Source organism: Gymnoscopelus braueri (genome assembly GCF_963280865.1).
Source record: "Gymnoscopelus braueri genome assembly, chromosome: 4".
NCBI classification, from domain to species: Eukaryota; Metazoa; Chordata; class Actinopteri; order Myctophiformes; family Myctophidae; genus Gymnoscopelus; species Gymnoscopelus braueri.
The window spans coordinates 23,361,172-23,372,771 of NC_137605.1; the positions used below are offsets into that span (position 1 = coordinate 23,361,172).

The 11,600-nt window shown below is 46.8% G+C and overlaps 1 protein-coding gene across 1 annotated transcript in view; it reads right to left on the reverse strand.

Annotated features, from left to right (window-relative positions):
- Window positions 1–3,068: 3,068 nt before the first annotated feature.
- Window positions 3,069–11,600, reverse strand: part of cadm4 (cell adhesion molecule 4) — a 302,572-nt gene continuing 294,040 nt past the window's right edge. Inside the window, 4 exon segments of the mRNA XM_080425842.1 lie at window positions 3,069–3,817; window positions 3,819–3,830; window positions 3,832–3,845; window positions 6,207–6,335. Of these exon segments, the coding sequence (XP_080281968.1) occupies window positions 3,734–3,817; window positions 3,819–3,830; window positions 3,832–3,845; window positions 6,207–6,335 (239 nt within the window). The 3' untranslated portion in view covers window positions 3,069–3,733.

Below are 11,600 nucleotides of genomic sequence, written 5' to 3' on the forward strand. Positions count from 1 at the left end.
TCTACAAGCTCATAGCGCGGCACTCGGTGCCGCGCTATGAGCTTGTATATCTGCTATTTTTGAATAGCCTAAAGTGACACAGATGCGTTCCAGGTATTAATGGGTTAAAAATAGCAGATATAGAAGCTTAACACGTCGTAGTGTGCAGATCTGCTATTTTCGCTAACGCTGCACAACTAAGCGTAAATCAGGCATATAACACTAACGGCAACTGCTATATTTAACTTAATCCCAACCCCTAACCCTCGGAATCTTTTCACTAATGAGCTTAACTCTAAACATTTTCACCCCCATAGGAAATAACCATTTCTCTCTGTGAGCACCAGGAAAAATATTCCTCACGATGTCTTGTTTCTCAAATTCTGCTATACTTGTGGGGGACATTTGGCTCTCACAAGTAGCTATAGTTATACAAGTACATAGCTCTGGTCCACAGTGTTAGAAGGAGTTCTCCTTAACGCGATGGTAGCCTACTTTTCATTCTTTCCCCCTCGCACCGTGGTAGCGCAGCCTCTCGTCTGTAGTAAAAAATAAAAAATACACTTTTGCTATACTCACCAAAACAAAGACGGTTTTATGGAGTTGAAAGCCTACTCTACTAAGTGGGAACACTCTGAGCCCCCCACCTCACGTCTAAAATACACTTTTTGGCCAGAAAAGAAAATATTTTACCGGAAGGAAAACATGTTTTTAGTTACTCCACGGTGCCCTCTACAGATCTGGTCAATGGAATTTTCCTATTGACCAGATTCTTCCTTCCGGTGAAATATTGTAGGAGAAAGAATCGAAAGTACCATAGCGTTAAGGAGAACTCCTTCTAACGCTATGGACCAGAGCTAACAAGTACACACACAAACGCACACAAAAGCACGCACGCACACACAGAGCCTTCATCCTCCATCTTCCCTATATCACTACCTTCATTTCTGTCCTCCTCAGTCCTCACTATTCCCCATTGATCACTATTCCCCATTGATCCAATCATAAAGCTCTGTCTGTTGTCTTTACACAAGGATTTCAAAGCCACCTTCCCGCTAATCTGAGTTCCCAGAAGTTTTCCGCCAGCTCTCGCAAACAAACGGGAGGGGCGAGGAAACTTCTGGGCCAGAGCCCTGGTATTTGTGGACGGGATGTAACTCTTACCGGTCTGAGAGCTGTGCAACTCGTCTAAAAAGTTCGACGAGAGGCAACCAGCAGTACACAACAATGGCGGCCGCAATTTCTCAAGGAGAAATTGCTTCCCGTCGCTCCTATTTACATGCAACACCCATTGCATATGGATCCCGCCCCCTTTTCTTCATTGGCTGTTGATTTGAATCAGAACGCAGTGGCCCGCGCCCCTGCTGTCCAGGCTCTGAGGCGAAGTCTCCCAGACTACCTTCCCGCTAATTAAAATAAAACCCAAATGGAGAAATAAACAGACCGGCCTTCCAGGGGTTATTTTTGGAGTCTTTTTTTTTTATTTTGTCGTGCTTTGTATCTTTCCCCTATAAAGAAATAGTTAGCTATATATCAACAGTGACACATGGACTCTAAAATAAACAGGAGGACAACTAGGCACAGGAGACAAAGAGAGAGAGAGAAAGACAGGGGAAAGAGAAGAAAGGGGGAAAGAGTGGAGGAAAAGGGTGGAAACTTCTCTACAGTAGATAAAAACCATAACATGGGAAGTGTACAGTTCTGTAACATTTACAATTATAATAATAACAACAGCAATAATAATAATAATAACAGTAACAACAATCATAAATTGTTCAAATAATAACAATAATAATTAATTTAAAAAACGCAATAAGACCTCTGGTTTCTCGTAAAGACAAATGAAACAAGTTTTTTTTTTTTATTCTTTTGTATTTTTTTCTTTAAAGATCACTTGACAGTAGTTTGTTCGGCTTTGCACCTCTAGGCTAATATTCTGTGTTAGTATAGTAGCTTTCATAACGTGTTTCAATAGTAAACTGTTTTCATATTTCTTTAAAAGTTTCATTTAATTTATGTTGCTGTTCTCTTTTTTATTATACAAATAAGGAATTCAGAGATATGTATACTGGTTCTGTTGATGTATTTACTGTACATATGGATGTGTATATGTGTGTGTACGTATGGTAAGCATTCAGAAAAAAAACATCCATCATTTGTTATTTTTGCACATTTATTCAAATTTCCCCTTTCATTCTGCCTGTTTGTCTTTCATTTTCAAAGACTTCTGAACCCTTTCCCTTTATCCCACCCTAATGACATTCTGAAATAATTACTCTGCTCTTTAGCGCATTTAAAGCGACTTATATTCCTTCCTTTCTCGTCGGGAGCGAAAGCCCAGCTGTAATCCTCTCATTATTAGGAGATGACAAAAGGAGGAGTGATAGAGAGGGGACGAGGACGAGGCAGAGGGAGGGAGCGAGGGAGGGAGGGGAGAGAAGGAGAGAGGGAGGGGAGGGTGTACGGTAGAACAGGTGAGCAGAGAGAAGAGAGAGAGAGAGAGAGGTATATAATATATACAGAGAGTGTGTATTAAAGTTAAAGAGAGCTGAGAAATGGCTGAGGATCCTCAGCAGCGCACACGCCGCCCGCAGGGGCCAGGGAGGAGTACACGGGGATCAGTCGGGGGCTCGCTCAATAAAGTATGAATATGGTGAAGTATAAATGGCTTTGTGGGAGCGGTGGTGTTGTCGAGGAATTATGGATGAGTTGTGCTCCGAGGGGGCCCGGGATGCTTTGGCAATTTTAACCCATTAAGGACCGGTGGGGAACGCATCTGCGTTGTAATTTTTTTGATTTCTTTGGGCTATTCAAAAAATAGCAGATCTACAAGCTCGTAGCGCGGCACCGAGTGCCGCGCTACGAGCTTGTAGATCTGCTATTTTTTTTGAAAAATCCGGTAACAATACGTGCAAATCTTTGAATACATATACATTTTTAAAAGTGTTAGGATTTAGAAAACATTTTTCTCAGGTCTTAATGGGTTAAGCATTTTTCGAATGTACTCTATAGCGCCGAGCCGCTCGATAGTGCCCTTGCCACCCTCCATCTTACCTTCCTCACCCCCACCCCCACCCCACCCTCTCTCTTCACCCTTCACACTCTCTCTCTCTCTCTCTGCTCACCACTGTCTCAGCCAGTTAAAGATTGAGCAGTGCGATATGGGTGTTTTGTTGAGGTTTTTTTTCCTTTCGCTTCTCAGGGGCGAAAGGAGTTATATCATCTGCTCCATAATTCCCCTCCTCGTCCACTTTAAAAGGCAGAGTGCCGGCTCCTTGCTTTGTGCGCTTGTTCCCCTAGCTTCCCCTCTCCATCAAAATTAGATCATTTCTTTTCCCTCTCTCTCTCTCTCTCCCTCTCCGTATTGCGTTCACCTATAGCTCTCGCCCCCGCTCTCTCCATTTCCCCTCATTCCTCTGAGCTAAAGTATGGCTCCGCGGCTGGTTTATTATAGGCTCTCTCTCCCTCTCTCTCTCTCTCTCTCTCTCTCTCTCTCCTCAGTGTGTGTTGTGTGTATATGCTAAGTATAGGGCGTGGCATGGAGTTGGTCGTGTGTTTATGAACTGGTGTGCGGTAGCTGCTATACAGTCGTTTTCAAAAGGCCGCCAGTTGTGGCGTATTGTGTTTGTGTACGTATGTGTGTGTGTGTGTGTGTGGGGTGTGGGGTGGGTGGGTGGGGAGTAAAAGGGGGCGAAGGGAGGGGATAGAGGGAGGAGGAGGAGGATGAGAGAGATAAGGAAGGAACAGAGGATGGCTACAGTAGGTACTCTTTCTTCCCCTGGCTGGCGTCGTTCCCGTTGAGGAAGGCTTCTTGCACCTCGCCGTGCTCGTCCAACCCCACTGGCCTCATGGGGTGAGATAAGAACCTGGGAGAGAGAGAGGGAGAGAGAGAGGGGTGGGAGAGAGAGAGAGAGAGAGAGAGAGAGAGGAGCGGGTGGATGGAACAGCAGAAAGAGAGAGAGAGAGAGAGAGAGAGAGAGAGAGAGAGAGAGAGAGAGAGAGATGGGGGGAGTGGAGGTTAGTCGGTAAGGCGGCATCATAATTGCATCGTCATGCAGCATGAGATCAAACCAATCAGTGTGGCAGTATTACTGAGGACCCATACCTGTGATTGATTAATTAATTAGTTCTCTGATTATATTAGGTCAATACCAAGCAAGGATAGGTTCTCTGGTATGGTACGAGCCTACCGCATGAGGATGATGGGGAGCAGAGACAGGAGGCGGAGAGAGAGAGAGAGAGAGGGAGGCGGAGAGAGGAAGGGAGGTAGAGAGAGAGAGGGAGGTAGAGAGAGAGAGAGAGAGACAGAGAGAGAGACAGAGACAGGTGGCAGAGAGAGGGAGAGAGGTAGAGAGAGAGACAGAGAGAAAGAGAGAGACCCAGAGACAGAGAGGCAGAGTGAAGATGATAGAGAATAAAAGATAGAAGGAGGAGGGGAAATTGGCAGAGAATGTTGAAGGGAAGGTTAGACACAACAGAGCAAACAGAACCCTCACGTCAGTCAGGAAAAAAAAGCATCAAACTCCCTCCAGCACAACCTCTGGGGCTCGTTTCCCCGTGATTAATGTATGGGCTCGGCTACCAGATTACCAAGGGTTGAGAAGCCTTCCAAATCACCCCCCCCCCCCCCCCTTACCCCCTTCCCACGCGCCTTCACTCCAACCCGGAGGCTGAGTGACACTCTCATTCTCTTCGGTTCGAAGAGAAACGCAGGGGCTCAAAACAGACCCTTTTGTCTGCCGTTGTACTACGGGCCGTAAAGCTCGCGTCCCCGCCACCCCCCCCCCCCCCCTGTCGCTGATAGGACGGCCGGGGCGCACTCAACGCCCCTTGAGTGACAGCCGTGTCTCGGCTACAGCGGTTAACCCATTAAGACCTGAGGCCGATTAAAAAAAAAAGTTTTCTAAATCCTAACGCTTAAAAAAAAATATATATATTCAAAGATTTGCACACATTTCACGATTTTACAAAAATAGCAGATCTACAGCTCGTAGCGCGGCACTCGGTGCCGCGCTATGAGCTTGTATATCTGCTATTTTTGAAGCCTAGAATATCGAAAGAGAATCGACAGGAGACTGCGTTCTCCCGGTCTTAATGGGTTAATGCTTGATTTATGCTCGGTGTGCGCGTTGCCGAAAATAGTCCAATCTAGCAATCGACAGCGCCGCGTCCTGAGCTTGTGGAGCTGTGTTTTTTTTTCCCACCACGGCGCGGCACCAGGCGTGCGATAAGTAATAATAAATCAACCTTAAGAGTTATAGGCTCACTCGGGGAATACACTACCTCTGACTGATACTGTATTCTCGGATTCTGTTGTTGGCATGCGGCCCGCGGAGTATGACGCTTGCCAACGTGGGCTGAGTTTGGGGTTTGGTTTGGGTGTGGTGTGGCGCACTTAAAACGATAAGGAACTTGGGCTGTGGAGTCTTCTTGTGAAAGGACGAGTGGTGTAACGTATGGAGTCATAAAACATGGCGGCCAACCCCCCCTCCCCCCTGTATCTTCCTCTCTGCCTCTGAGTCGGGGCCAAGGTCGTTCATCATGGACAGTCTATGGACTAGTGTAGTGATGACATCCCTGCTCTGTCCACATGGGGTGTGGGTGGGTGGGTGGGTGGGTGGTGGGTGGGTGGGTGGGGGGGCTGGCCATTTCTTTACACCTCGGCTTAAAAGATTATTTTCGAAGAACCGTCTCTAAGTGACTTCGTTTCCTGCTGATGTGTTTTTCAGATGCTATTTCTCCGTAGCCTGTCTTGGCTCGTAAGTGGTGAGAAATGAGAACGCATGCTTGTCAACACCGTAATGAACTACGCACGTCGCTCTGAGCACAAAGCCACGTGCACCTGCGCACCGTGAGAAGGAAATTAGGGCGTGTCTGTGTTTCTGTGTTGATGTGAGTGTGTGTGTGTGTGTGTGTGTTTGCACTTGTGTGTCAGTATCTGTTTTCTGCTTAGGTTTTTGTACGCATGCGTGCATGCTTGTGTGTGTGCGTTTGTGTGTGTGTGTGTGTGTGTGTGGGGGGGGGGGGGGGGGTTGTGCGTGCATGTATGTGACTGTGCATGTCTGCCTATACAGTAGTGTGTGCCTGTGTTCGTACGTTTGGGTCCGTGCATGCTTCCTTCAAACGAGCATGCACGTATTTCTTGATGTTTGTTTGTGTGTGCGTGTGCGTGTGCCAGTGCTGTGCGCGTGTGCGTGCGCGTGTGCGTGTGCATGTGTGTGTGTTACCTTTCTGTCTGACGGAGCACCAGATAGTGACGATGAGAACACAGATGACAGTGAACACGAGCAGTGCCAGGACGCCCCCTATCACTGCATACGGTACTGCACTGTGCGTCTCCACCACCGCACCTGGGTCTGAGAGAGAGAGAGAGAGAGAGAGAGAGGGAGAGAGAGAGATGTGAGAAAGGGCAAATGTGAGAAATAAAGTGAGAAAGAGACAGAAATGGATATGGAAATGGATATGGAGAGAACTCCTTAAAAAATCCACCCGACAGAGGAAAAATGAGGGCAAAAGTGAGACTTGAACCGAGAGAGAGAGAGAGAGAGAGAGAGAGAGAGAGAGAGAGAGAGATAGAGAGAGAGAGAGAGAGAAACGAATTGAGAGGAAAGGAGAGAATATATTGAAACACCTGCCTGACATGAGTGAGAGTGAGAGAGATTAGAAGAGAGAGACAGAGGGAGAGAGAGAGAGCTAGCGAGCGAGAGAGATTCCAAGAGCATATATATATAGGGGAGAGGAAGGGTTGATAACATCTGCCCCATCATGCATTATCACCCATCAACACCCATGCACTCCCAGAGACAGGAACGATGGGCGAGAATAAGACAGAGAGAGAGAGAGAGAGCGAGAGAGCGAGATGGAGAGAGAGATAGAGTGAACGGAGGATATGAGCGTGTCAGCGCCGTAAAACGAAAAAAAGCGCTCTCAGGCCGAGCAACCTGTCAGGAATACAACGTGTTACGGGGATGAGAAGCCAAACACCATGGAAAAACCCCATCTTCATGGGCCATAAAAATCAAACACCCAACTGCACATAGATAGTTAGGGCAAGTTAAAACATTTAATACAATACAAGACATACAGTATGGATTGCTGTCTGAATTTGTAGTACAAGGATCATTCGATTAACCCATTAAGACCTGGAACGCATCTGTTTTTGATTTGAGCTAAAAAGCATTTTTGTACACTTTGGCTATTCAAAAATAGCAGATCTACAAGCTCGTAGCGCGGCACCGAGTGCCGCGCTACGAGCTTGTATATCTGCTATTTTGGAAAAATCGTGAAAATGTGTGCAAATCTTTGAATATATATATTCTTTTAGAGCGAACATTTTTAACTCAAATCTTTGCTTCTGGGGGGTCCCTGGAACAACATATTTTGAGATGGGGCTCCGCGGCCAAATACATTTTGGGGGTCCTTGGCATGAAAAAAGTTTGAGAACCACTGATATAGAAACATACGTTTTTTCAGAAAACTGTTGGGATTTACAAGACATTTGTAGAATCGGGCTTCAGGTCTTAACGGGTTAAGCTTTGTGTTGTATCAAAAATCGTTCAAAGTCTGTTTAGTTGATGCCTATAAAAAAGAAGAAGAAAAGTAATACGGAAAAAGAAACACAGACAAGGACATGTCAAGTTATCGACACGAGAGAGAAGCCCCCTGGACCTTGACAGAGCGGAATTAAAACATGAATCATTAATATTGCACTAACACGCCGAGACAGGAGGAGAAAGGGAGGAGGGGAGTGATGGAGGAACGGAGCGATGGGAGGAGGAGGAAGGAGAGGAGAGGAGAAGGAATGGTGATTTATACTGTATCGGTGTTGCTCTCCTAAAATAGCAGATCTATAAGTTCACAACGCGTCGCACCGCGACGCGTTGTGAGCTTATAGATCTGCTGTTTTAGGAGAGCAACACAGCGAGCAACCAAGTACTGTATATATATCGGTCATAGAAAGCGAGGAGGTTGGCGGAGGGGAGAGACGGACATGGAAGAGAGGCAAAGACGTTTTCTTCGTGTGTGTGTGTGTGTGTGTGTGTGCGCGCGCTGCGTACACAAACCTGTGGGTACGTATGAATGACAATGTGCATTTCGTCAAATGTGTCACAACGCAGGGGTGTGTGTGTGTGCTTGACAGCAATGTGTCATGACTGATTTATACTTCATGTCATCGTGTCACACATCCAACATGTATATATGTACGTGTATATATACACACAGTAAATCTTTGAGTTATAAATCAGGCCTATGGGGGGTAGGGTGTCACAGTCACAGACTTTGCCTGTCTTGTCTAGGTCTTGCATGTCTATGTTTTGTTCCCTGGTCTAGTATTCTTGGTTCTATGTTTCTGTTTGCCCCAGCTGTATCTGATTTGTAATCACCCCTTGTGTATATTAGTCTTTGTGGTGTCATTGTTTGGTGGCACTGAATTAGTTAGTTTGTATTTGTGATTTATTTTCTGTTCACCTACTGTTTATTAAAACACCCAACTATGGGTTTTGATCACTACATGCCTGGCTGTCCTGCTTTTGGGTCCTCACCACACCAGTACGTGACAGAATGACTCGACCAGACCGGACCCAGCGGGCAGCACCCTGACCACAGCCTGACCACACCTGGTGAGTGAGGCCTTGGGATGTTTAAATGGACATCAATGAAGCTCATTGACTAGTTGACTGTCGGGGGTGCAATTCGTTTGATGAGACAGCTGGGTTGACTGTTGGAGGGAATGCTACTGGAGCAGCGGCTGGTAGATTGTGATGTCCTGGTCGTGGAACATCTGGTAGGCCTATACCTCTCCTCCAAGTCCTGGTTGTGCTATAGCTCTGATTGCACTTCTCTGACGTCCTGGTTGTGGGGAGTGCCGTCTGTCCAGCTTCGCTTCGACCCCAGTGTCTACACCCCCAGTGATCTAGCCAATTTCTACATTCCTCTTGTGTCCCTCTTCCTCAGGGACATTGTGGGACGTCAGGAGCCGTCCCTAGAGGGGGGGGGGTACTGTCACAGTCACAGACTTTGCCTGTCTTGTCTAGGTCTTGTACGTCTATGTTTTGTTCCCTGGTCTAGTATTCTTGGTTCTATGTTTCTGTTTGCCCCAGCTGTATCTCATTTGTAATCAACCCATCATGTGTAAATTAGTCCCGTTCCCCAGTCAGTCTTTGTGGAGTCATTGTTTGGTGTCACTTAGTTAGTTTGTATTTGTGATTTATCTTATGTTCACCTACTGTTTATTAAAACACCCAACCATGGGTTTTGATCACTGCATGCCTGGCTGTCCTGCTTTTGCGTCCTCACCACACCACTCTCTCTCTCTCTCTCTCTCTCTCTCTCTCTCTCTCTCTCTCTCTCTCTCTCTCTCTCTCTCTCTCTCTCTCTCTCTCTCTCTCTCTCTCTGTAATAAAATTAAAATGAGTGACGGTGTAAAAACGATGTCTCTGCAGCCCCCCACCCCCACCCAATCTGTTTCGGGTGGTACATCAACAATAGATTTGACGCTCGCCATAAAAGGCGCTCAGGCAGATTGCCTCTCCGTAGCCAGTGACTGACATTGTCCAACACACTCCCCATGCAGCCGGGCGGGCAACCTCGGAGTGCCAGAAACAGGTAGAAGAAGAAAAGGAATGAATGCCTCTGTTGCCTTTGTCTTCTCCTCCACCCCCAGAGGGAAACAAGAGAGTTGAGAGAGAGGCGATGAGAATGGGGAAAAGGCAGGGAGTGGAGCATTTGGCGCACGTGCATGCGTGCAAGATAGATAAGTTCCACAGAGAAACAGTAGGAGGAAGATTCCACACACACGCACAAACACACACACACCCACACACACACACACACACACACACACACACACACACACAGAGTGAAAGATCACAGATCCAGGTGGTTGTACGGAGTTCTCCCAGATGAGTGCTTCGAACAGCAGGAGACAGAAAGACCGCTTGGCTATGCTCTGCCCCTGCATGCATGTTTGTGTGTGTGTGTGTGTGTGTGGGGGTGTGTGTGTGTGTGTATGTGTGTGTGTGTGTGTGTGTGTGTGTGTGTGTGTGTGTGTGTGTGTGTACGTTACCTTGCGGGTCTGGGGCAATGTGTTGGGTTAGGAGGAGGGTTGGGGTGACGGGATGGGAGGTAATGGTAGTGGGAGGGACCATGGCAGTGATTGACACATTATCTACAGACAGACAAGGGAAGGGATAACACACACACACATAAAAAGAGACAAACAAGCACTATTAACTACCACATCGTCACTGTAGGGGGGGAACCTTGTATGTCCTTGTATATCAAACACATGTTCAAATACTGAAAATAGCTCACAACTCTATGATGAAGTAGGGCGTTAATTTATTGAAAAGCCTTGACCGTTGAAATATGTAGATACAAGGTTTGTGCCCGACAGCGACAACATGCAGACATGTCCCTGTGAGCAGTATCCAGCTTCACCCAGCTGATTGCTGCCCAAGTGGTCAGACTTGAGCGCACATTGCCGGCCATGGGAATCGAACCTGGGACCTTCTGCTTCCCCAGGCTATAGGCTCTCATTCACCCATTCAGCTATGGCCTCTCGTTATACCAGTTCACACACAGGGCCCATCCTGGACACTACACACACATACAGTACCTACTCGCGCACACACACACACACACGCATGCATGCACACACACACACACACACACACACACACACACACACACACACACACACACACACACACACACACACACACACACACACACACACACACACGCGCTGACAGGGCAGTTTGTGTAGGGGAGCGCTAGACAACCACTGATACACTGATAAGAGGCAGAGGGAACGAAAGACAGAGAGAGAGAGAGAGAGAGAGAGAGAGAGAGAGAGAGAGAGAGAGAGAGAGAGAGAGAGAGAGAGAGAGAGAGAGAGAGCGAGAGAGAGAGAGAGAGAGAGAGACAAAGGGAGGGAAGCAGGGGGAGGGAGGGAGAGATTAGTTGGGTGTGGAGGGTGTGCATGGTGCATACCCAAGCGTGCATGTGCTGTGTGCACGCCTACCCATGTATGCAGGGTATAAGAAGGTTATACAGCTATAAAAGTGCAATTTGTTTCTGTCGGGTGGAAACCTTGTATGTCCAACACCGTTATACCTTTCAGGGAATGGGAAAAAGAGAGTGCCTATGAGCTTGTATATCTGCTATTTTTGAATAGCCAAAGTATAAAAGGTTAAAATTATTGTGATGCTAAAATAGTGAACATAGCCGATCCACAGGCTCATCATTAAAACACGTTATAGTGAGCTTGTAGATCAGCTATTTTCGCAACTTTTGCGCGACACTCCTGCATGCACGACAAAGGCATGGCATTCATTCACGACAAGGTAGAGCCCGCTCACCAAAGCAGGTAAAAGGTACTTCTTGTTATTTTGTAATAAAGAAGTACCTTTTACCTGCTTTGGTGTGTGTGGGCTCTACCTTTTTGAACTGAAGCCTCTTTAACCCAGCACCCACTATAGTCCATGTGCGTATTATACAGTAGCTAAGTTTCCTTTGAATTAATTTACGACAAAACATAAAATGCTTAAATATGGAGATATAAGGTTATTGCCCAACAGCAATGATGTGTGTGTGTGTGTGTGTGTGCATGCGCACGT